Raw genomic sequence first — 27,517 nt, forward strand, 5'->3', positions numbered from 1 at the left:
AGTGCGCGTACGCGAATGCTTCACTGTGATCATGGAGATCACACAGAACAATTGCAGAGTGATTTACAGGCAGAGCATTTGGGGGTGTGTCTGGGGGGTGGTCGAAGAAACGCAGGCGTGCCAGTGCGTTTGAACGCCGTTACAGGGGGGTGAATAGCCCCTGCAACGGCATACGCAGCTTGATTGCTCACTGCGTACAGGAAAGATGACAATAAGTTCTGAACTGCCGTAATTGTACGAGAGGCTCCGATGTACTTCGATGTTACCGATGTTTTGGATGGATTGCAAAGTATTACGGGTGTGCGAGAGGGGAAGTGGGCGTCTGCAAGTATTAGCATACTTTCGCAGCAGAACTGCGTGCGTGATTGGAGCTGCGATCGCATCAGCGAGCCTTGCTGAATCAGGCCCCCAATACACCTTTGGCAACATTAGGAGATTGAGAAGCATATTAAATAAATGAAAAACCTATTTCTTTTTAGCTTTTATTAGTTTACAGTATTATAAGCAGGGGATATTGTTGCACAAATCACCTTGTAGTACATAATCTGGAGCAATTTATTGCCATAAACACAACATAGTGAGATATATTTCCAGAAAATAAGGCAACTAGCATTTGTAATCTGAAACCCATTAAGGAAAAAGGATGTGAGGGGAGGTATTCAAAATTTTGACTTCCATTTACGCAAGCAACAGATGACACTGTAGCACTTACTGGTCTGCTGATAGATGTATTCCGTTAGTTAAACAGAAGAATTGAGCAAGAGTGGAAGGAGAGGAATGAACTGGAGGAAGGGAGATACTAAACTACAGCATATCAGAATGTCTCTGCGTGCGCTATGCGTGATTGTCATTTTCTTTACCCTCCTGGACCTCTCCAAGGCTGCCTGCGCAAAAGGTAAAAGTAACTAGTTTATGTGTCCTGTACTTTAAATGTCTTCCTTCTGCATCTTCAACTTGTACGTTGTAAAAATGTTACCTTCACAATACCAGAACCGTCGACATGGATGTAGGTTGACAGGAACAAAAGGCCGACAGGGTCAAAGGGTTGACATGGGAATGTCGACACAAAAAAATGGTCGCCACATTTTTTTTTGTTTTTGTTAGGGTTAGGGCTAGGTTCTTAAAAGAGGCTTAGGCACTAGGAGGGAATCGGTATGATATCCCGGCTGCCGCATGGCCGGGAGTTCGAATCCCGGCAGCGGCAGCCCGACAAAACAGCAGAGCCCGGCAGCGGAAGCTCGACAGCGCTGGAAATCCCGATCGTGGTAAGATAAGTATCAACTAATCTAACCTAACCCCCCTAACCCTAACCCTCCTTAGGGGTGCCTAACCCTAATCTTCCCCCCTGTGCCTAACCCTAATCCCCCCTCTAAGTGTCTAACCCCCCCTTCCCCGCTGCCTAAACCTAAGTCCCCCAGGGGGGTGCCTAACCCTAAGTCCCCCCCGGGGATGCTTCACCCTAACCCTCCCTCCCCCTAGCCTAACCCTAACCCTCCCGGGGGGGTGCCTAACCCTAAGTCCCCCCGGGTGCCCTAAACCTAACCCTCCCCCCCCCCGCGGCTGTCCGCTCGCGGCGCCCGGCATCCGCTCGATCGGGATGCCGGGCGCCGGTCTCCCAGCGTCAGGGAAATGAGCGTGATTCCGGCAGCCGGCTTCCCAATTGTATACCACTAGGAGGGATGGTTAGGGTTAGGCACTTATCCGGAAGGATAGGGTTAGGCACTAACCCTAGGGATGGGTAGCTTTAGGCACCAAGGAGAGGGTTAGGTTTAGTGTTAGGGTGAAGATTAGGGGTAGAAAAAAAAATCATATGTCAACCATTTTTTGCATCGACCATTCCCATGTCAACCTTTTGACCCGTCGGCTTACATACACACTTTTTGTGTGTCGACTTTTTGTACATGTCGGCGTAATGACTGTCGACCATTTGGTGTCGACTCATACTCTGTCAACCTTTTTATTTTTAATCTATTGAACCACACCCTTAGGGAACGTACTACAGGCACCTTTTCTTTGAGTCTAATTTAAACAGGAAGAAATCTGTGAAATTACTTTAGAAATTAGTAACATAAGGATCTACGCATTTATCTATAGTGTGGAAAGTACTTGTATCAGCTTGTAACTTTTGGTGAGTACCGGTAGCTTTAGTTCTGAGTACCAGCACCTGTTTTCATGGAAAAAAAACACTGGATATTCTTGGCGACAATCGGCCGTGCTTATAATGCCTGTTCATAGATTTCTACTTTTACCCTGTACTAGGCTATCATATATTTAGAGTGCTTGGTAATATATCTCTAGGCAGAATCTAAGAACCTAAGCACCCAAAATCATTAATGCTTATCACTGTGCTACCCAACCATTCCAGCTGTTTTTTTAAATGTGAAGCAAGGAGTTAAAATTGGGGCATGTATAACGCTAACAAACAGCCTTGTGATACAAAGCAGCACATTTGTGTACACTACACACCCAAAGTGACAGATTATTATCCCTAATATGTATATATTTTGATGGCTACCCTTATACTGAGCATACCAAGGGCATGATACACCTCTAAACATACAAATTTTCACTCGCGTCCAACTCTACATAGCCCAAAGCTGCGTCAGAGAACCCTCACTGAACTTTGCCTCTGTGGCTGAGAACGGCTCAAACCAACCCTGTTACATTTCTTTAAATGTCAATTTAGATGCAAATGAAACACATTGTCATGTCTGCCCAGATCTACAGCATGTGCAGCACAACACGCAACATACGCTCCGCAAACACATTGTCATGTCTGCCCAGTTCTAAAGCATGTGCAGCACAACACGCAACATACGCTCCGCAAACACATTGTCATGTCTGCCCAGTTCTACAGTATGTGCAGCACAACACGCAACATACGCTCCGCAAACACATTGTCATGTCTGCCCAGTTCTACAGCATGTGCAGCACAACACGCAACATACGCTCCGCAAACACATTGTCATGTCTGCCCAGTTCTACAGCATGTGCAGCACAACACGCAACATACGCTCCGCAAACACATTCAACTTTGCATTATCCCCAGTGACTATAGTATAATCCAAGAATACTTTAATATATATTTAAGAGTCGATGGTTGTCAATTAATGCTGTCAGGCAACTCTGCCTTCTCGCCAAGTGTTAGAGCTGCCAGGTTCTTCAGACCTGGCTAAACTCACTACATTTCTTTTTTTACTGTTGATTTATGAACCCTTAGCAGTTTGTTTCTGAAGATTATGGCTTTTTATGGTATCTTAAGCAGTGTTTCATTTGCAGTTATGTCTGTATATCTCCAGAGGTGTTAAAGCACATACTGTTTACTTTTACAATGGTCATTAGTACAGCATCTCGTCTATTCAAAATATGTGAGGTAAAATATTTTAGCTATACCCAATATAAGCCCATAATATAAACATACACCTCTAGAAACAAGATAGGCACTTGAATCACATTTATCTGTAACAAAAGAGAAATTTAAAGAGTGACTTCTTTACTATAATAGTGGTTAAGAAGCAGCATTATTTGCCATTTGTCATGGAAACATGAAATTTTAATTAAATTACATAAAGCGAAATTATCTCCAACTAGGGGCCTTATTCAGGTTGGATAGCATGGCTGCGTTCGCACGCAGCCGGTCGATGTTTGTGCTCTGCGCATGCATAGGCATCACAGTGCATGTGCGCGAACCGACCGCTGCGATCGGAATCGATCGCAGTGAGCACGCAGTCCCGTAGCATAGTGATTGACATGAAGTGACCATTTAGGGGTGGAGAGGGGCTGATTGGCGGAACGCAGACGTGCCTGTGCTTTTCAATGCCGTTACAGAGGCGTGTATAATTAAGCCTCTGTGATTGTATGTGCTGGCAGAGGTCTAAATGGCGACAGGAAGTTTAGCAGTTTGTGAGGCTTTATACAGTGAGGGCGTCTTGGTATAGTGCTGCGGTTGCCGTGCGATTGCATTCATTAGCAGCTGGCGGGTGTGTGTGAACGTAGCCGTGTGATCCGTGCTGAATCAGGCCCTAGGTTCCACGGAACGCCAAAAGTGTCACCCTTAAGTATTAATATAAGATGTCTGTTCATTATATTGATTATTAACCCTTACCAACTAACTGTCTGGAACATTTGAAGCGTGAATCCCTAAAATGTGTCTTTCCCACCTCTCAGATCAGCCTACTCTGGGTGCAAATATATTTTATTTCAAGGGCATATTTACAGATTAACTGATTGGGGCCACATAATGTACGGTAACATCTTACTCTGTCTTGCTGATCTGCATCATAATCCTAACAACACAAATATCTTTTTTTAACGCTCATACTTTGCCATCTCGGAGGACCAAGTCCACAACATCATTAAACAAGAACTGATTTTAGTGCCCATTGCATTGTCATCGGGAGATCTGATGGAGCCATACTCACCCCCCACTTCCCTCACACTTGACCACCCCCCATTCCAAATCATGAAGCACTCTTCACTTGCTGTAATGGTTAATGGACCCTTTGGAATGCCTGGACCCAGGATTATTTCCAGAGGGCCAACCGGCTAGTCTGTTCCCCTGGATAGACCGTTCTCCATACTCAGTTACCCCCATGATGGCAGCCCTGATGATACCTATAGGATCTAAAACATTTACTTTGTAACTTTAGCATGATATAGAGGGCCTGATTTAGAGTTTATGGTCTTAGCATCGCTGCTCTGTGGGCCTGATTCATTACTGATCGCAACTGCGATTACGCACACAATCGGCCGATTGTTGCTTTCTGCACATGCGTATGCATCGCAGTGTGCGTGTGCGAACCAGCCACTGCGATAGGGACTGCGATCCCAGTGACTATGCAGACCCATCGCAGAGTTATTGACAGGAAGTGCCATTTGTGTGAGGTGCGTTTGAACGCCGTTGCATAGACGTGCATAGATTATCCACTGCGAAGCCGTACGTAGCTTGCGTACTCTTATTGCGTGCGATGAATTTAGCAATTCCTGAGTAAGGTCAGACCTTGTGATAGTGTGCGTGAGGCTGTGAATGTACTTGATGTTACCGATAGTTTCATAGTCTTGCTAAGGATTACGGATGTGTGTATAGTGATCGCAGAAGAATAGCATACTATCACAGTGAGACTGTGTGTGTACGCAATCACTATTGCAATCGTAGTTGCGATCTGTAATGAATCAGGCCCTGTGTTTTGACGCAGCAGCGATGCTAAAATATACTAATGCCGCAGGAGGTGTCTAAAGACAAAAGACGTCCCCTGACGGCATCGCAGATCCAAGTGCTGCATCCAATCACCATTGAGACCATCGGTCGTGGTATTGGCCATCTGAGTGAGCCTAATGGCCGTTGTAGCTCCGCAGCCGAGGCCAGCAAAACTGCGCTGGAAGATGCAGCCACTGGCAGAAAACGGGGATGACACCCCACCATTTTCTGGAATGCTGGCCTTTGTCACCCATTCCCTGCCCCCAAACGGCTGCAGCATGTCAATCATCTTGCGGCTTAGGGGCGCTCCGACCATCATCTCAGAAAGAGACCTGAGCATACGCCATAAAGATTGGTCATGCGCAGAGCTCCAACAATCAGAGTTGTATGCAAACCGTTGGGATATTCCCTGAGCCATAATGTCACCACTATGGGGGAAACCTCTTTGGAGCTGAAACCCCACATTCATGACATTGTGTTCCAGCTGCTGGAGCTACTGGTGGAATTAGACAATTGACGGTTTCAGAATAAACTCAGGCTCATCGAGTGCTGAGTGCTGTTTGCTCCCTACTCCCCCACACCCTTGTGCGATCCATCATTGCTTGCTCATACAAGCCACAGTGAGTCTATCATAATCTCTACGCTCCCTACCCCTTCACTATCTTTAGTTTTGTCATTGTGCTTATAGTTATCCCTCCCATGTATTTATGCTATATTTATGTCATTGTGTCTTATCACTGTATGCCGTTGCAGACACCTTGTGGTACCCTATAAATAAAAATAAATTATAACAATAGTCCTCTGAGACATATGCCTAAGCCTGAGGCTATTTCCAGAGATGTAATAATTACAATACATTACTTACAGTACAAGTAAAGGATCCATCATTTAGGCCACTAGAGACTTCACAGGCTCAGCAGATGGGTTTTTTCCATTAAGTGTTTGCTGCCCTGTCTTCCATCACTATGTACAACACTGCTTGAGGGGAGAGATTTTCAGTTCACTATTTATTGTAGCATTGGTTTATGTATAGGACTTCATCACATTTTGCACCTGGTGACACCCGGGAATTTGCTGGCCCTTAAGGTGCATACACACTGGGCGACCTAGCAATTCAACGATAAAGACCAATGATTTACTTTGAGTTTCCTGGCCTCTCTGGTGAACGATATCGTTCAAATCGTTCATATATAGTGAGCGATATTATGACCGATTTTACAAACGATCAACGATATCGTCACCGATAGTGCAAAGAAAACAAGATGGAGGAAAGGGAGTGTCCTGGGAGTGGCAATAACCGGAACATCATTGATTGTTTATCGTTTTCCCAAAAAAATGACCGATATGAATGAATTACTCAACGACATCGTTTAAATCTGCCTGCATGTACGGGCGATAAACGACAAAGATAAACGACCAACGGGAGCGCTCTTTATCGTTATCGTTCATCGTTTTTTGGAAAAAAATTAACGTTTTTTTGAACGATTGAACAATAACGATATCTTTATCTTTATATCAGTCAAAAAATCGCCCAGTGTGTACGCACCTTCATTCATCAAGCAGCCACAAACTTGTATCAGCTAGATATGAATGGCATGAATTCGGAGAGAACCGACAGAACCCAATTTGGGGTTTCCGAGTAAAACGGAGTTGCGCCTCGGGCCTCCCCACAAAATTTGCTTCTCGAAATGTAATTTTCCCGAAAATCTCAGATCTCGCATGTTTTGGATTGCACATAAGTCCCTTCTTCGTGATTGCAGGCGCCATTTTACACAGGAGAGTGAATGGAGAGAGATTGTGGGCTGTAGTCAGGGGTGTTTCTGTAATGGGTGCAGGGTGTGCAGGGCACACGGGCCCCTGGGTCTAGGGGGGGTCCACAACACACACCCTGCACCCATATTTTCTAATACTTACCACTCCTCCACTGGAGTCCCATGTCGGTACAGGTATCAGAGCTGTCAAAATCATCTGGAAAATGACCGCCGTGGCCACGCATGCATTTCACGCATGCGCAGAAGACTATGGGCACACTCTAGTGCCCAGAGTCTTTCGGTACGGCACTGCACTCAGTGCGCAGCCGGACGCCAGAGAGAGAGGAGGGGACCCCGGACAGAGACTGCACATGAGACCCCTCCTTTCTTGATATGCCCTGACTATAGCTGCGCTGCAATACTGCAATAGTCGCCTTTAGAGATAGTTTTAGGTCGTCGGAGTGAGAGAAAAAAGGGTGCAGAAGACGACATCTTTAATCCGTGTGTCTGTGAGCGTCAGACACTAACAATCTGTAATACAGCCCCTGCCTGTGTATGTTTGTTGAAGTGAGCTGCACTTACAAATGTATCTCTATCTACACTGGTGTATATATTCAATATTGTGAATGAGGGCAGCCAGAGACAGTACTGTAAGAAGAGTGTTGTGTCTTGATGGACAGAAAAGCAGTCTTTTAAACTGTACATGTCAAGGGGACACAAAGGGGCAGACACTATAGCTAGCAATCTACACAGGCTCCTGCTTTTATTTGAGGGTCTGAGTTGCTCTACAGTAACCTGATTCATTAAGGATCGCTATTGCGATCGCAGCTCCATAATGCCCACTAACGCTATCTCGCATCCGTAAAACCTTGCAGTCCTGCGTATACATCGGTACCATCAGGTAACATCGGCTCCTCATGCAGAATAACAGCAGCCCTGACCTTACTTACAAACTGCTACCCTCGTAGCACGCAGTAAGTACTCAAGCTGCATAATGCAATCGCAATGACTAATTTATGCACGTCTATGCAACGGCATTCAAATGGACAGACACGCCTGCCTTTCTCCAACCACTCCCCCGTCACCACCCCCAATGCTCACTGCCTGTCAGTCACTCAGTGATGGCTCTACGTGGGCTGTGTGATCGCAGTGCAATCGCAGTGGTGCCTTTGCGCACATGCACTGCCAGCCAGATGCATGCACAGTACGCAACAATCAGCCAACTGTATATATAGTGTGCATTAGGGGCAGAGACCAAAAAATTCAATGCTGTGTCTTAAAGAGCTGCACCCCAAAGAAGACATCTTTTTTTTTTAAATCTCAAGTATTTTTATAATTGAATTCAGATATTTCAAGGGAAGAATGTGTGTGTTTGAGAGGCAGCATATATTACTGTACTTGCTGGGTATTGTTGCCCCCGTCAGCTGCACCCCAAAATAATAAAAGTTTAAAAAATATATATATTTTTTTCTGGTTTAAAAAAAAAATTCTCAAGTCTTTTAATTCTATTTAGATATTTCAAGGGAATATTGTGTGTGTGTTTGAGAGGCAGCGTATAGTACTGTACTTACTGGGTGTTTTGGCCCCAAATCAAAATGATATTAAACCAAAGCAAAATGCTGACTGCATGAAGACAAGGTTAAAAGTCTACACATGATTATCACCACTATGCTCCTGTAGAATGAATGTGAATAGTGATGGCGACAGTACTATTAAACTATTATGGAAAATAAAAATGTCAGCCAAACCGAATTTCTGGAAATACTAATAGATGCCCTCTGATAATGAGACTCTATTTTATATTCCTCCAAATTGATTATGATTAGTACAAAATTTTGGAGTTGCTCATTTCAGCTTTTACTCCCTTAGTAGATGTTGAAGTATCAGGTCCAGCATCTCAACTCTTTTCTGGAAGTCATGGCAGCAGCATAAATCTCGTTCTGGACAGCCACTTGTCACAGGCATTGATGTTCTGTATCTTGCAATACCATCCATTACCAGCTTCTCATTCAGTCATATAGGCTCTGCGTCTTGCAGCTTTTCCACAGATACAGAGTATTTAACATCGATTACAGCCTGAGCTGTGATAGACACATCATCCCCTACTAATATAGCATGTAATGCTTGTGTAGCTTCTGATGACCACTGCTCAGTTTGCATTTGAAAACTGATATTTGGAAGCTTGGTTAATTTTAGAATTTGTCCTATGTTTCTGATTTACTTTCCTTATAGTAAATAAATGCTTTACCTTCAACTAAATAATCCACCTACAATCACCTGTACCTGCCTCAGGCCTGTGATTTGCTCTTTGGACTGGAGTAAGTTTGGTGTTGATCTAGTTTTTACTAGACGTTACTCCACCATCCATCACCTGTACTGACCTGAGACCTGTGATTTGCTGTTTGGAGAAGTGTTTTGGTAATATATTTTCTACTAGGCTTTTACTTTTAGGGGCCTATTCATCATTACATAATTATCACTAGTGATAATTATGTTTTAAACTCGCTGCAAGTTTAAAAAGTGTTTTGGAGGCATTCATCATGCCTCCCTAACAAAAGGCCTGATTCAGCAAAGATCGCTGATGAGATCGCGTACGCAGACAGCCAATTGTTGAGTACTGTGTATGCATCACAGTGCGATTGCAGTGATTACGCAGACCCATCGCAGAGTGATTAACAGGAAGTACTGTTTGGGCGTGGTGACAGGGGAGGTGGTTGGCGAAACACAGGCGTTCCAGTTCGTTTGAACGCCGTTGCTTGGACGTGCATAAATTATCCACTGCGATGCCATACGCAGCTTGTGTACTCATTGCGTGCGATGAGGTTAGCAATTCCTGAGTAAGGTCAGACCTTACTGCAAGTGTGTGTGAGGCTGCGATGGTACTCGATGTTACCATTGGTTTCATAGTCTTGCTAAGGATTACGAATGTGTGTAAGGTAAGGTGGGCGTCCTTATGTTGTGCTGCGATGGCATAGTGATCACAGAGGATTAGCATACTATCACAGTGAGACTGTGTGCGTAATTGCTATTGCAATCGCAGTTGCGATCCATAATGTATTTGGACGCAGCAGTGATGCTAAAATATACTAATGCCGCAGGAGGTGTCTAAAGATAAAAGACGTCCCCTGACGGCATCACAGATCCAAGTGCTGCATCCGATCACCATTGAGACCATCGGTTGTGGTATCGGCCATCTGAGTGAGCCTAAGGCTACTCAGAATGGCCGTTGTAGCTCCGCAGCCGAGGCCAGCAAAACTGTGCTGGAAGATGCAATCACTGGCCTCGTCACTCCCAGAAAATGGGGATGACACCCCACCATTTTCGGGAATGTTGGCCTTTGTCACCCACTCCCTGCCCCCAGGGCCATCTCTTCTGTTGGGCTTGTTGGGCCTGAAGCTTGTAGGGGCCCGCCAACATGCCCCCCTGCAGCCGCGGCCAGTTGGTAAATTTCTGATATTTTTATAGGCCGGCTGCCGGTGCACTGTATTCCGATCTAACCTCCCCCCCGGTGACCAGTCAGACAGAGGGCCTCATTCAGAGGCGGTCGGAGGATGCAAGCGGTCGCTCAGAAACTGGGTGGCCGCTTACATCCTTACCGCCGACCTCTGTTTCGGTCGTTAGGCTGTGGGTTTACACCCACAGCTCTAACGACCGCTCGAGTGATGGTCTCGATGGTCAGAGACCATCGCGACCATCGGGGCTTACGACGAGATCCTAGGGTAGGGTCTCACTTGTCGTAAGCCCTGGAGAGCTTCTGGCTCTGTCAGAGCCGGAAGCTCTCCACTGACATCACTAGTGATGTCAGTGGGGCCTCCCCCAAACGGTAGGCGTTCCCATGGGAACGCCTCCGTTTGGGCTGCCACCCCCCCGGCCCGCCTTCCAAACGGGGCGAGCTGTCAATCAACATCGACAGCTCGCCCCCTTTGGAAAGAGACCCGCTACGACCGGCGCTGTCGGTCGTAGCGGGTCTCACGCATGCGCACTGGATAAACATCTAGGCAGCCGTGCAGTCCTAGACCGTACGGCCGCCTCTGAATTAGGCCCAGAGTCTCTCTACATGTGTGGGATGTGGGATGTGATGGGCATGCAGGAGGGTTTAATTTTATTGACCATTTAAATTTTTTTCCTGTGAATGGGTGGGTAGGGGCCCCAGTGCATTGCTTTGCCCAGAGCCCACACTGCTTTTAAGATGACTTTGCCTGTCCCCAAACAGCCGCAGCATGTCAATCATTCTCCAGCTTAGGGGCGCTGCGAACATCATCTCAGAAAGAGACCTGAGCATACGCCATACAGATCCTGGTCATGTGCAGAGCTCCAGCGATCAGAGTTGTACGATAACCATTGGGCTTTTCCCTGAGCCGTAATTTCACCACTATGGGGGGAACCTCTTTGGAGCTGAAACCCCACATTCATGACATTGTGTTCCAGCTGCTGGAGCTACTTTTTGTAATTAGACAATTGAGGGTTTCAGAATAAACTCAGGCTCATCGAGTGCTGAGTGCTGTTTGCTCCCTACTCCCCCGCACTCTGACCTGCTGTAAAAGTGCGAGTGGCTCCAATGTTCTTCGATGTTACCGATGTTTTGGCTGGATTGCAAAGGTGTTACGGATGTGCGAGAGGGGAAGTGGGCATCTCCATGTTGCGAGTGGTTTGCGATTGCACATATTAGCAAACTTTCGCAGCAGACCTGCGTACGGGATTACAGCCACGATCACATCAGCGATCCTTGCTGAATCAGGCCCAAAAGTATCACTTCCGAAAAGCTGCTCTTTTTGCGGAGGCAGCTTTTCGGAAAAATTATACTTTTCCCCTGCAGCTGAGGTATCCACAAGGATTCCCATCACTGCTGCATGTGGTCACAATTTACTGGAAATTACTGTTATTGATGTTAATAAAACACGTCCAAATTACATTATTTTAGCTGTTTTTTTAACCGATTCTTAAAGAAAACCAAAACATTTGAGGGTGGTTTTGCCAAAACAAGAACTGTAATCAAAACACGACGATGATTTAGAATCAAAGTGTGCACTCTAGTATCAGTCCAGTGTGGTATGCTGTAGCCCCATAATTATCAATTCAGGAATTGGAAGTGTATGGTTGCTATGATGAGTAACTTTATGAACTTCATTCACCGAAAAACTGTTATTAATACCACTTCTCTTTTTCGGGAAACTATACATATGTTCTGATTTCACTGTTCTTGCAGTTAAAATCTACGCTATTGGCACATAGCATTATTCATAAACTGCTGCTATAGATGTGTCCTAATACCTTTGCCCAAATCGTATCAAAGAGCCCTATTTGGCGCACCAAGGACTTTGCGTCTAAGCCGTGCCAAGCACCCCGCCAGAGACTATCTTCTTATTTGTATCAATAATGCACAAAAAGTACAATGCGCGGGTACCCTGACTACTGGAGCTGGTTACTAATCTGGGTAACAAAAACAAAAGACAGATTTCCAAAATGTGCCACCGCTCCATTACATATATCGGTATGTTTAATCTACAACTTTATACCAATTCCTTTGCAATAAAAAAGCTAATCTAGTGTGGCTGGCACACTGAGACTATGATGCGAACAAGATGCATAATTTAGGAAAAAGTGCGATCGCTACCCTTGGTGGGGTGTCTACGTGGTGCCAAGCATTTCACGCAATATTGCGCAAACTGCTAGGGGAATGAGGATACATCTGTACTTCTTAAGTGTATTTTAATTAAGATGTATGAACTTATGTATTTTTATTAGTGATTTATCAACATTTTTAATAAATTAATAAATATTTTGGGGTATATTAATCAAAGTTCAATTTTGATTTTTGTGTGATTTCCATTTGATTTGCATTAGATTTTCATTCTATTTTGCATTTGGAGATTTGCTAAAGACAAAATTGAATGAAAATCGAACATAAAACTGAGGGCCTGATTCAGAGCTGGATGGTCTGACCAGAGCGCTCGCTCTGAATCAGGGCCCTCCTACCTCAACTTGGAGCGGCCTCTTGGACGCTCACATAGCTGTGGGTTACCACCCACAGCTATGCGAGCGTCCATGATGATGGTCGCGATGGTCAAGACCATCGCGACCATCGGGCTTGCGACGAGACCCTGCGGTAGGGTCTCGCTACCGCAAGCCCTGGAGTGATTTTGGCTCTATCAGAGCCAAAATCACTCCCACTGACATCACTAGTGATGTCAGTGGGGCCGGACCCAGACGGTAGGCGTTCCCATGGGAACGCCTCTGTCTGGCAGCCACGCCCCCGGCACGTCCACCAAAGGGGGCGTGCTGTCACTCACTATCGACAGCACGCCCCCTTTGGTGCAAGACCCCGAGCGACGGGGAATCGCGCATGTGCACGACGGAGCTCCCTCCGTCGTGCACATGCGCACTTGGGCACCATCGACCCGCTTGCGAGCGTACAGCGCTCGCGAGCGGGTCAGAATCAGGCCCTGAGGCCCTGATTCAGAGCCGGATGCTCTGAATCAGGGCCAGCCTTCTTGCTTTTTAGAGCGGCCTCCTGGCCGCTCGCATAGCTGTGGGTGACCACCCACAGCTATAGCGAGCGGCTAGGAAGATGGTCACGATGGTCAAGACTATCGCGACCATCGGGCTTGCGACGAGACCCTTGTGGTAGGGTCTCATTGCCGCATGCTCCAGAGAGATTTCGGGTCTCACAGAGCTGAAATCTCTCCCACTGACATTCACATGGGAACACCTCCATTTGGCCAGCCACTCCTCCGGCCCTCCCACCAAAGGGGACGTGCTGTCACTCAACATCGACAGCACGCCCCCTTTGGTACGAGACCCGGAGCGACGGTTTGCCCGTCGCTATCCGGGTCTCGCGCATGCGCATGACGGCACTGGGCCACCATCGACCCGCTTGCGAGCGCACAGTGCTCGCGAGCGGGTCTGAATCAGGCACTGAATCCCAGTCAAATCCCACTCAAAATCGAATATCGACAAAATATAAGTACTTTTACCTAGACCAACATGGAAACCCTTGATTTACTAATATTCGATTTGAAAATGAACTCCAAATCGAACATAAAATCCGCAAAATAATAGACCTGCTTCATGCTGGCGATGTTAGCATGAGCAGATGTGAATTACACAGTTGCATGCACAGATCAGTGAGATCCGTGCTTGCTTCTGTGTTTAAAAACATGGTAAAGTGTTGAATTTTTCCAAAAAAATTATGTGGGGTCTCCCCTAAAAGCACAACCAGCACCGGGCTTTACTGAGCCGGTCCTGGTTGTGAAAATATGGGGGGGAAAAGACATAAGGTTCTTATGGGGGGGAAAAGACATGGGCTCTGTGAGCTGGTCCTGGTTGTGAAAATACGGGTGACAAAAGATGTAGGGGTTACTATAGGCTACCTAGCAGTTCTCACCATTTAAGTCAATGGTGGGAACCATTCATTGACTGAGAGAGGCAGAGGCTCGCCTCTCAGCCAATTAACACTCACGATCACACATTTCTTAGTGAAATGCTGCAGCTGAGTTGTCATTCGGGACCCGTCATTGACCCATGGACTCGGGTCTTTGCATTTTATTGCTTTGTTAAGATGTGGATGCCTACGTGTGCAGGGATTGTAGGTGAGTACTGTATGTGTGAGTGTGAGTGTAATAAAGTTCTACTGTCACAGTGTGTGAATCTAGTCTTTATTGTTATATTTCTTTTTTTACATATTTCTTTTACCAGTGAACTAGAAGTACCAGCAGACCCTTAATGCCCCACATGCTGGTACTTGTGGTTCTCCAAGTACCAGCATGCAGGGGAGACTTGCTGGGACCTCTAGTTCTCCTGTAAAAGACAATGTTATTTATTCTACTATATAAATACATTAAACTCAGCACCCACCGGCCAGGGTTGCCGGAAATAGCCCCTGGCTATAAGCCTAGGCCTGGGGTGCCCTGAAGTGGGGGAACCCCTTTACTGGGGCTGACTTGTGGTCAGGTATAATGCTTTGCCCGGGGGACCCGGTGAAAGGGTACCCCAGCTGTGGCATTACACCCCCACTGGAAAGAATCCGGTGCTGGTTTTGCAAAATGTGGGGGACCCTACATTCTTTGTCCTCCATATTTTCACAGCCAGGGCTGGCTCAGAAAAGCCCGGTGCTGGTTGTGCATTTAAGGGAGGACCCCACGTGGGTTTTAAAAAAAAAAAAAAAAATTATTATTTTACTCTTTTTACAAGTTTGTTTACACAGAAAGATGCACGGATCTCACTGATCTGTGCATGTTTCAGTCAGTGTAACTAGCACCTGCTCATGCTAAAATTTCCAGCATGAAGCAGGTCTATTATTTTTGGGATTATATGTTCGATCTCGTGTTCGATTTGGTGTTCGATTTGGACATGAGCCTCCAAAATTGAACAAGAAATCACTAGTCAAAATCGAATCACATCGATTTTGATTTAGAAAATGCTTACAAAATAAAATTTTTGTAAATGTGGGATTTTGACAGTGATTTCTACATTCGATTTGAATCGATTTCAGGTGAGCTAAATCAAACATAAAATCGAATGCAAAATCGAACTTTGATAAATATACCCCTTTGTGTCTATTTTTGTGGTACATGAACTCTGCTATGCTGCGGGTGTATTCTTAATTAATAATACATTTATTTACTTAAAGAGGTGCTGTTAGTATCTTTTGAAGTTGTCTTATATTTTAGGTGTCAATAGGGCATACTTGCTGACTTAGAAATGTTCTCCCCGGGAGAAGCCCGGGGAGGAGAAGCAAGTAGGTGAAGTTGGGGGTGGGGTTGGCCAAAATCACGTAATTAAATCCCGACCCCCTCGCCGGAATGCGCCGCAAAGTTGCATATTTTAAATGGGGGCAAGCCTAAATGACGCGTTTCTCAAATAAAAAAATTGCGTCTTTAGGCCCCACCCCAATGCACAGACCCGCGGATCCCTGCTAATATTCTCCCCATTCTGCCGACTTCAATAGGAAGTGGGCAGAATGCAGGAGAAGTGCCTTCCCTTCCGGGGGGTGGGGGGTTACCTGAAAAATTGGGAGCCTCCAGCTAATTCCATGAGAGTAAGCATATATGCAATAGGGGCCTATTTATCAATAATTCTTTAACTATACTAATGGGAAAACGGGTGTTTTCATTCACTTTTTACATTATTTTAGTTTAACGTAAATGTATAAAAGGGCTTTGGAGGAGTTTTCATATATTTGCATATTTCTAGTAAGCAGATCACATTTCCCATACTTGTAATGTAATAGTTTGCAACTTCCAGCAGCTGCGGGAACTCCTGCGAGTCTTCCTGTATTTTTAAAGCGACATTCATTTTAAAGGCAAAACCAAGCTGGTTTTGCCTTTAAAACGATTACTGCTTTAAAAATACGAGAAGACTCGCAGGAGTTTCTGCAGCTGCTGGAAGTTGCAAACTATTATATAAGCCCCCAGTCTTGTTATTGCAGGCTGCATATATTAAGTGATTTCATTTATGGACTTACTGCTCATATTTCCAGGAGTGCAATACCCTACCTCTATGATATACAGTACAGCAGGACTTGTATATATTGTCATCATTTGTGTGCAAAATTCACTTTTCACACTTGGTTATGATGCTATAGTAACTTTAATAATTAGAAATGTTTGATAATTACATGTTTTATTTCATTAATGAATATTTGCATGAATGAAGCTTCTAAAATGGTAGTTGACATTTCATGGTTACAAAGGGACAAGGTAATTTTTTTAAACCAAACCCTCCTCCCTTTCTTCTCACGGTAAAGTATATTTTTGTAGATGAGTGCATGAGATCTCTATGAGTCTCTAGGGTCTATGGGCTCCATTTACAAACGAGTCTGTAGCGTACTGTAGTGAGAAATATAATTTTCCCTCTCCGTGGTTTTATTTTATTTCACTTTCATTATTTAACAATGTTCCTCTTCAGGGCGAGCGCTAATGACTAAAGGTCATGTCAGCGCTATTTTTCATATGTATATAGTGCTGACGATATGGTTTGTTTTTTTTTAAACTTGAGTCTGGCACATGCGCACTGTAGTGAATATATTGCACATGCGCAGTGTCAGTATTAAATTTCATGCAGCAATGGAAACATATAAATAGAACTCCTGTCAGAAGGTCCGCGTTTGTCACAGCCAGCCTCTACACATCGGGTTGATCACATGGTACACAGCGGCCGCTAGGAATTCTGGGTAAATCTCCGGAAGGTGGAGCTGACTGCCGGTACCTCAGCGCCTGTGAGCGCTATTTAACAGATGCCAGCACCTGGGGAAATCATTTCACATAAGCTAACGGTAAGATATCGTTACCGTTTGTTATTAAATACAGGGTGCCGTCTGTAGACTCTAACAAATAACGCTATTATACACAAACCCCAAACATGCATTACTAAATAGGACAAAGTGTTATTTGTCATAAGTAACGAGTTTTAACAGCTAAAACTCATTTGTAAATGGAACTCTTAGTATTAAGCCTGGGACAGAGATAAAGTGGATGGAGATAAAGTACCACCCAATCAGCTCCTAACTGTAATTTTTCCAACACAGCTGTAACATGACAGTCATGCTAGCCTACTTTTGAAAAAGCATTTCAGGGAGATTGTGAAAGCAGCACCTATGAGCGTGGCGGTAAAGTGGGCGTGTACTGCTACATCTGAGAGGCGTGTCATAATACCAATTTACATCCAAATGTAAACCAGCCCCAAAGCAGCTAGTAAGATCTATTTATTAATGAAAACACCGTCCACCGATAGCAAGTGATTGCTAAGTCCGGTTCCCCACACCATAGTGTGTAGAAGCAAGATCAATATTGTGGTCAACTTTACAAAATTATAAACCACATTTATATGGAACTGTCACTGAAGCGGATTGCCGGCTAGGGATTTATGATAGGCGTCAAAATGCCAACGACTATCATAATCCGATACCAGAACGCTGAGGACCCCATCCTGAATGAAGGTAAGCCCAGGGCGCCCTTATGGTTAGCCGCGCGGGTGGAGGGTTAGCATTACGAAGTCTAGTGGGGTTAGGGTTAGGTTTGGGGGGGGGGATTAGGTTTAGGCACCCCTAGGGAGGAGGGTTAGGGTTAGGCACCCCTAGAGAGAGGTTACTATTAGGCACCCTCCGGGAGTGTTAGGTTTAGGGAGCGGTAAGGGGGGTTAGGGTTAGGCACCCCGGGGGTAGGTTAGGGTTAGGCGCTAAGGGGGAGATTAGGATTAGGCACCACTAAGGGAGGGTAAGGGGGGGACAGGGAAGGTTAAGGAATTTACCTGCCCCTATCAGGCTCTTGATCCTGTCGGGCATCTGCTGTCGGGACAGCCACCGGCATTTCAATCCCATTCCCATTAAGGACTAGGAAAACACCACTGGAGTCCTTTTAAGGATTAACCCTGACTGGATACATTGTGTCTACCACAGTGAAACAATAACACATGCACTTGCCACTTTCTAATCTATACCCCACACTAGAGATTGAGGGGCACAACAAAGCTAATTGGAGATTCTGATCCACAGATCTTTAGAATATACAGCTGATGCTCCTTTAACATTTGTGGAATTAGCTTTATGATTTACTATTAGATATTTTCTGCATGCAGAACATGCTATTCATGTTATTTATAATATACTGTTTGTATTACTGAATTATTATTATTATTATTATTATTATTATTATTATTAAATTATATATATTGGGGTTTTTTTATAAAGAATTGAGCAATTCATTTATGTTATTGCACTGAGGGCCTGATTCAGACCCAGAAACAATTCTTTGTTCGCTCGTACGCATTCGATGTTTTCCAACCGCACATTCGTCCGGTTGTCACTGCGCATGTGCGGCCATATCTTTGTGGTCAGTTTTCTATCGCTCATATACACAGCGAGCAGGAAGTGACCTATGTAATTTGATTGACAGAATGGTCCGTTTATGGGTGGTGACGGGGGTGGAGATTGGAAAACGCAGGCGTGTCAAGCCGTTTTTTTGTCCGTCCATTAATTATCTTGGGCGAGCACAGACATCAACCAAAGATGAGCAGAGCGCTCGCTATTTTGAACGCTCGCTAGCTAGAGGAGGGGTTGGGTGAATATGGGGTGGAAGACTAGCTACGAGCGCACAAACGTGCGAGTGCTTTGTTTTACATATTTCCATTCGTACGGACTACGAGCGAACGGCCGCTTGTGTCCGGCTCTGAATCAGGCCCTTAATTCTATGTAAGTGTTATGGTGCATACACACGTAAAGATTTTCTGTCCAACTATCCAACTAGTAGATTGGTTGGAATGAAAATCTGGTAACGTATGGGAGTAACTGATGATCAGCAATTTGCTCCCAAATGCCGGAAAATGAACAAAAACTGATGTTTGAACAAATTGTTTAGTACAAACATTTAACAAACTTGTCTGACGGCCATTTTCATCTGTTTTCTGGTATTTAGGAGCAAATTGCTGATCATCAGTTACTCCCATATGTTACCAGATTTTCATTCCAACCAATCAACTAGTTGGATGGTTGGACAGAAAATCTTTACGTGTGTAACCAGCCTAAGACTAATATAGTGTTTTTACCTTGAAACATCATTTAATGAGAAAGAAATGATAAAGTAATTGTCCTTTTATTGCAATAAATACTTTGCTGACCTTATACTTGCATTGGTGTGTCTTTTGGGTCCGGGAGAGGCATATTGGCACTATCATCTATTAATCTATTTACCTTTGAGACTTTTGGGTGTTGGCGGACCCCTAGGAAAGCTGCCAGACACTATTCAGGTGTGTTTGGGAGGGCGCCCTATAATCTCTTTACTTTGTTAATGAAAACACACTGATATTTCTCAGGGCTTGCTCATGTATTGTGTTTTGCAAGGCTTTCCATATAAGTGGACAAGAGAAACGTTATTTGAAAATGCATGTAGCCCTGTAGAACATTGTGCCTTATAACCAATGCAGGGAAATGGCACTGATTATACCATTTGAATGTATATATCTCTGATGGAATTGGTATGTAATGCTGGCGGCTTTTTAGCCGCCAGATCAAATACCAACAGCGGCAGCCTAGCGGGACAAAATCCCAAGTGTTGAAGGTAAGTACCATAACCCTCCCCTCTCCCCCCCCTAACCATAACACTCCCTTAGGGGTGCCTAACCCTAACCTTCCCACCTAGTGCCTAACCCTAACCTCCCCCCGTTTGTACCAAAACCTAATCTCCCCTCCCCGCACCCTAAACCTAACCCTCCCATGGGGGTGCCTCATCCTACCCCCCCTAGTGGTGCCTAAGCCTAACCCCCTTCCTCTACCCTGACCCTCCCGGGGGGTGCCTAACTCTGTCCCCCCGGGAGTCCCTAAACCTAACCCTCCCCCCCTCCCCCCCGCGCCTAGAAGCTAAGACACCCAGCATACCCTCGTTCGGTATGCCGGTTGTCGGGATTCCGTAGTGGGGCTAATGATAGGCGTTGGGATTTTGACACCTGTCTTTAGTCCCATGTCGGGATATTGGCGGGCCGAATAGCTCCCGCAGGTGTCCTGACTGCATCCCACCTCTGATATATAACAGCTACATAATGGGGTAAGGTGCAATCAGGGAGATTGTTAGACTCTTCAGGGTGTCAGGGAAATTGCTGCTGTAAGCAGATTAAAGTGTTAAAGACAAAGGTTGCACTAATAAAAAAAATATATATGATGTATCAATAATTCATTTATTTACAACATAGCATCTAGGAAAAATATATATGTATGGTAATTCATGATTTTTATATATAAAATTATTATTTTATGAGGTAAAATGTATATGAATTTATATGTAAAGTAACAAGAGCTATGTATATGTACTGACATACTGGATATATATATATGTTGGACCGGTTTTGGCAAAACCCACAACAGGAGAAGTAAACACACAGGGTAGTAGGGGCTTATGCTAAAGGCAGGATATAAGGAGAGCTCTTGTCATCCTGGAAAGTGCTAGAAATGTCACGAGCTGTAGGTATAAGTGAGAGAGTCCCATGTTAAAGTATATAGCAGCACGAGGTATCAGTGGCTCATGCTGCAGGCCATAGAGGGGTCGTGTGCAGCGTTGGTCAGGAGTATAAATAGAATGGCAATAGCGCTGACGGCTCAGTCTGGTGTTCCCTCTCTCCAGTGCATGACCCCCTGTGTCCCGAGTGGCAGATGAGCTATGCTGCTGAGCGCAGGGGGGTGGAGCCAGTGAGGGAGATGGTGGGCTCGGAGGTCGGGTCCAGATCTCCTTGGCTATGGGCGGAGGAGTCGCCTGCAGCTGCCCTGGACCGAAGCGCTAGAGAGGAAGAATCGGTGGCGGTCCTGTGTCCAGTAGAGGTCGGTAGGTGCTGGGCGGATGATGGAGGACGTCCCGCTGTCATTGTTAGATGCAGGGCTGGTGCAAGGTTTTAAGGCGCCCTAGTGAAAGGTTCACTATGCCGCCCCTGCTTCCCCCAAGCCCAGTTTTCATTTCTGGCACATGGCACTTACCACCAGTGCAGTATGCAACTGCAGCTCTCATCCCAGCACAGGCCAGCTCCTCGATTCAGCCTGTCTTAGGGATGGACATTGGAAACCGATGGTTAGCAGCCATCAATGTTTCCAATTCGATTGAAATAATTTTTTCCATCGAATACCGGTAATTCGATAGTTGCCAGCCATCGGATGCAGCTTTCCGATGCCCATCCGATGGCTGGCTACGGGGGTAAAGCACACACCGCTGCTCTGCATAGCAGAGAAGAGATGCCATGCTCATGGCATTTAGTCTCTGTATAGGGGGAGTCTGGGGGCAGCCCAGCATCTCGGAGAGTGCTGGGCACACCCCCACAGTGATGTAAACAGGGGGGCCGTGAGGCTCTTCCCCGTACAGAGGCTTTGACCCCTGCCACCAGTCATTTAAATCGTTTTTGCCATGAAATTCTTTTGATGTGATGGTTAGCTACCAAAACATCGAAAGTTTCAATGGTGGAAGCCCAGCCATCATTTGTTGGTGGACTTCCGATGTCCATCCCAAGCCTGTCTCTTCTAGGGGACAGAGCTACTCTGTGCCTGGCTGGGAGTGAGGGGAGGGGAAGAAACAGCAGGGGATGGGATCTGTGCTGCCTGATGTTGAGCTGTCTGTGTGGAGTGACAGCACAGCCTGAGCCTATGTGACTAGCTAGACAGAGAGCAGGGGAGAGCAGTGACTGCACCTACTAACAACCGTTTCTGGCAGCACGATGTAGAAGGATGTCTCGATCAGAGACATCCTTCATGTTTATGGTAGGCTGATTCAGTGGCGCCCTCTAGTGGCCGGCGCCCCTAGGCAGCTGCCTAAAGCTGCCTAATGTTAGCGCCGGCTCTGGTTAGATGGAGCAGCAGCCACATGAGTGGGCGGAGTGGTTGCTGGCCAATTAGGCAGGGCCAGCTGCTGTATACCTAATTGGCTGAAGAGGAAACCATAGCACGAGCTGCTCTGTCAAAAACGGCAACGGTCCTTTATAGGCTGAGAACCGCTAAAAGCTACAGCTGATGCAAGGCTGGTAGTGGCAGTAGTGCCCACCAGCAGCAGTGAGTAACTTTGCACCCAGTTAGGCTGCATAACTTAATAAGCATTATATTATATAGACACGGCTCCATAAAGGGAACTGATCTAACCACTAGATACAGTATTCTGCACTGCAGCAGGAATTCGGGGGAGTGAATCAGAGTTTTTACTCTGAATTAGACAGTTATAGCAGAGATTTTATACAATATATGAATTGGAGCATCACCAAAGGAATAAGGCATATATTGCCTGTAGTGATTGCACCGAAATGAAACACCGAAATGAAACAAATGTTTAAATTTAAGTACTTTCAGTGGTATCAGGATTGCTAGATAAGTCGGCTAGCTACAGATAAACTGCAGGAGGCTATCACAGGTCATCACTAGCTGCAATGTGACTGTCATTTTATTAAGTAATTTAAACAGAGGTAGATACTATGAATCACTCTAATTGGGTTCTAGTTATATTTGAATTGCTACAAGTTTACAACTCAATATGGTTCACGAGGTTAACACTACTGATCGCAACAGCATATGCAATAGCGATTACACACAAAGTTCAACTGTGATAGTATGCTAATTAATTGCAATCGCTATTCCCTCGCAGCACTACACAAGGATGCCCACTTTATTACACAATTCCCTACGCAGCACTACACAAGAACGCACACATCCATAATGTTTAGCAAGACTGCAAAACCATCGGTACACACGAGTACCATCGCAGCCTCACGCACACTTGCACAAGCCCTGACCTTACTCAGAAATTGCTAACAACCATTTACGCTATGAGACCTCAGGCTGCGTAGGGCATCACAGTGGATAATTTATGCATGCCCCTGCAATGGCGTTCAAACGCACTGGCACGCCTGCATTTGCCCAACCACCTTCCCATCACCACCAACAAACGGCACTTCCTGTCAATCACTCTGGGATGGGTCTGCGTAGTCACTGCAATCGCAGTCCCGATCGCAATAGCTAGTTCGCACATGCGTAATGCCATGCATACACATGCGCAGAATGCAACAATCGTCCGATTGCGTGCGTATTAGCAACTGCCATCCTTCCTGAATCAGGTTACCTATACAACATGGAACCTTTACAGTGCTGAGGGGTTGGATAACGAGAAAGACTTGGATTATAATACCAGCAATTTACCTTTAACAGGAATTGCAAATAGACTTTCAGCATATATATAAAACATGGAGTTCTTATTCGCATGTAGAGTTCAATTGTAACACTTTGCTCAGATAAAGTTATAGATTTGTATATGTAACGATTGAATACTTTAGTGGCAAGTAGGAATATAAATATATGTTCTTAGTTACTTGAATGTCATCTATAAAGTCACGATAAATACATAGGTGATGGTGTTTTCTTAAATGGAGGTGTATACAAGCATCCCAAAAAACCTGGTAAATATAAATATCTGTGTATAATATTTTAATGTGTTAAACTAGTGTGTAAGACAACACACTCTTCACCATATAACTCTCCTTACCCCAGCAAGCCTAAATTGTGTAATAGGGGTTTTCCCAAGTAGGCCCCTCAGTACAACTAATAACTGTGCGGAGGCATTGATAACAGTATGTGTCCCACTTATTGGAAGGATAGGTGGATACATTAGACCACAAGGGAGTACTGTAAGTAACCCGGAGTTCCTTTTATTGGTTAAGGGGGGGGTTTCACTACTATTTCAGGATGTCTTCCTGAAAATCAGGAACAGTTGGCAGGTATGAGTTAGGAGCTGACTGGTTGGTACATTATCTCTCTCCACTTTATCTCCCGCCAAGGCTTAGTACATCTACCCAACTGTCTGAAAAGACTAGATAAAAGTAGAATATGAAACAATTCCAAAACTGCTGCTTAAATGATAATAATAATAATAATAATAATAATAATAAATTAGCTCTCATATTTTAAAATCATATCTTCAAATAAATGTTTAAGTATATGAAAATTAATTAATGTTGCTTTTTTCTTACAGCTGCTAAAAAAAAAGGCAAAGTCTGGCGCCTGGATAATTGTAACTCTTCACTTCTAGACGATGACATTCAGGAACAACTAGCATCTACCATGGCCACCACCATTGTCCCATCATTCTACAGTATCATATTCATTTTGGGCTTTCCAGCAAATGGTATTGCTTTGTGGGTGCTCATTTTCAAAGCCAAGAAGGTCCCATCCACTCTCTTGCTAATTAACCTGGCAGCTGCTGACTTGTTATTTATGTTGGCGTTGCCCTTTAAGATCGCTTACCACTTCCGGGGGAACAACTGGATTTTTGGTGAAGCTATGTGCCGGATTGTCACTGCCGTGTTTTATGGAAACATGTATTGCTCGGTCTTCTTCCTCACAGTCATCAGCGTTGACCGTTACTTTGCTTTGGTTCATCCTTTTTTGTCCAAAGGCCTCAGGAGTTGGAAAAGCTCTACGGCTATTTCCATTGGAATTTGGTTGGTGGTAATAGCCGGTGTATCAATATTTCTATTTGTGCCTCAGACAAAAACATTTATAAGCCCAGGCATTACGACCTGCCATGAAATCTGGCCACTCTGCAAGGGCTATGAATGGTACACCAAATATTTTATTGTACTTTTTATCATTGGATTTGTCATTCCTTTGGTTGCCATTTTGTTTTGTTATGTGCCAATTTTGGTGACTCTGGCCAAGAAAAAAAACGAATCTCATAGAAACGTGATAAGAATAATAATTCTGGTGCTTCTCATGTTCATCCTCTGCTTTACACCCAGTAACGTTTTACTTATCCTACATTACTTGGAGACAGACTGGGATTGCCATAACCAACTCTATATATGGTACACTGTGGCACTGTCTTTAACGTCATTTAACAGTTGTATTGACCCTTTTATCTACTATTATATTTCAAATGACTTCTGGACAATGGTAAAAGATACGCTTTGTATCAACAAAGAAAGAAACAGCGAATCAACAGAGAGCACAAAAAGATCTAGGATTCCATTGTGTTCAGACAATAAAGAGATGTTAAGATGTTAGCTTAGAAGATTGACACTTGGAAAAAAAAACAGTGTATCTAGGATCTATGGGGCTGATTCAGACCCATTCGCTATGATGCAAACGCTCGTAGCAGGCCGATAGTCGCTATCTGCGCATGCGTACGCATCGCAATGCAAGTGCGCAAACCAATGCGAGAGATCAGGATGCATTCGCATAGACTGCCCAGTAGAGTGAGTGACAGGAAAAGCCGTTTGTGGGTGGTGACAGGGGCTGACCACTGGAAACGGGGGAGTGGAGGTACGAACGCAGGCTTGCTTGAGTGTTCCAACGCCGTTTCCGAGGCGTGCATAATTAAAAGGCAGCGTCTCATAGTACACATCACTTGATGGGATTTCACTCTGAAGTGATCGCAGTGCTTGCGGCAGGGTATAGGCAACCATAAGTGCTGCGTTCGCTGCCGATGGTACCCGATGTACCGATGCTTGCATACACTTCCTGGAGATGACGTGCGCTAGTGGGCGTCTTAAGACAGGCTGGTGGGCGTCTGCATACACAATGCGATCGCACGCCAAGACATAGTGGGCGTGCTTATTCTTTTCCGTGCGATCCCTTGCCTTGCCGTCACTTCGACGAATTTGCATATGCTGGGAGCGAGCGTACGCATCTAGCGAGCGGGTCTGAATGAGTTCCTATATACCATACTGACAAATTAAAATGTGTGTATTTAAAAATATATATAAATATATATATGTATTGACAATAAAAATTTTATTCTGTAGACCTTTTATTTCATAATATTATATAATATGACAAAATAAAATTATATCTACTTGGCACCTAGGGGCTTATGTACTGAGCTTTGAAGATAGATAAAGTGGACGGAGATAAAGTACCAACTAATCAGCTCCTAACTGTCACTTTACAGGCCCTGTTTGAAAAATGACAGTTAGGAGCTGATTGGTTGGTACTTTATCTCCATCCACTTTATCTCTCTCCAAGGTTTAGTATATAGACCCCATAGTGTACTATCAGGCTGATGAAGAGTTGAACGTCCGTTCTGCAGACGCACGCATCTACAGGTGACTAAGGGGTCTATGTACTAAGCCTTGGCGAGAGATAAAGTGGGCGGAGGTAAAGTACCAACCAATCAGCTCCTAACTGTCATTTTTCAAACACCGCCCATGACATGACAGTTAGGAGCTGATTGGCTGGTACTTTTTCTCCATTCACTTTATCTCCATCCAAGGCTTAGTAAATAGACCACTAAGAGCTGTAGGAATCTCCTCTTGCAGGTGTAACTTGCTGGCAACTGGGCACCTGCAAGTAGGGAAACCGTAGTGTAGGTGGTCAGGGGCATCTCAACGAAACTGGGTTATACTGACTTGTGCGTACGCAGAGATCCATCGGTTTTCAGATGGATCAGTAGCACTTAGTTTAGGGTTGGTGCAAGTGTGGAGGATTATGATGACGACTGTGAAGCCGAGCATACGGAAAGGTGCATTGCTGTTGTATAGGTGCATATGACTCACAATAAGGGCTAATATCCGCAGTTGGGGCCTAATTCAGAGATGCACGCTACCGCTATCGCAACTGCAAACTTGTACACTGCTGCCATGCGAAAATGTGCAAATGTCGCAGCTGCCAGGAGATGTACTGAGACGCCCACCTGTGACATTGCAAAATACAGGCATCTGCTTATTAGATGCAGCATCGGTCACAGATCGTTCGATTGCTCCAGTCCTGAGAGAGCCTATGGTCCGGCTGATTGGGCGTGGGAATGGAGGCGACGGAGCCATATTCCGCAGTCGCAGGGTGAGACATGCCCCCAAAGAGGTCTAAACACTCTTATGTTCCTTGTCGCCACTCCCCGTTACCTCCCCTAAATGCTCCCTGACTGTCAATCACACTGCAAATAAAATTTAAATACATACTGCAAACGACTACGGTAATGTACCACAACGCATGCGCAGACGTCCGATAATCGCTCAACTGCGAAACATCAGCACAGCGTACAGGCCTTAGGTTTGGTGCATGCAATGTAAGTGTATTTGTAGTAGACTTACATTCAGCTCTTCATCCCCCCTGTGTAGGCAGGCGACA

The 27,517-nt window shown here is 45.0% G+C and overlaps 1 protein-coding gene across 1 annotated transcript; it reads left to right on the plus strand.

Annotated features, from left to right (window-relative positions):
- The first annotated feature begins 769 nt into the window (after nt 1-769).
- On the plus strand, nt 770-26,130 carry LOC148506034 (proteinase-activated receptor 3-like). Its single transcript, XM_088447381.1, has 2 exons — nt 770-895; nt 24,426-26,130. The coding sequence occupies exons 1-2, from the start codon at nt 778-780 to the stop codon at nt 25,454-25,456; spliced, it is 1,149 nt and encodes a 382-aa protein (XP_088303507.1). The 5' UTR covers nt 770-777; the 3' UTR covers nt 25,457-26,130.
- Nucleotides 26,131-27,517: the final 1,387 nt, after the last annotated feature.

This window comes from Taudactylus pleione, unplaced genomic scaffold, assembly GCF_031769625.1.
Source record: "Taudactylus pleione unplaced genomic scaffold, aTauple2 ptg000431l, whole genome shotgun sequence".
Taxonomy (NCBI): domain Eukaryota; kingdom Metazoa; phylum Chordata; class Amphibia; order Anura; family Myobatrachidae; genus Taudactylus; species Taudactylus pleione.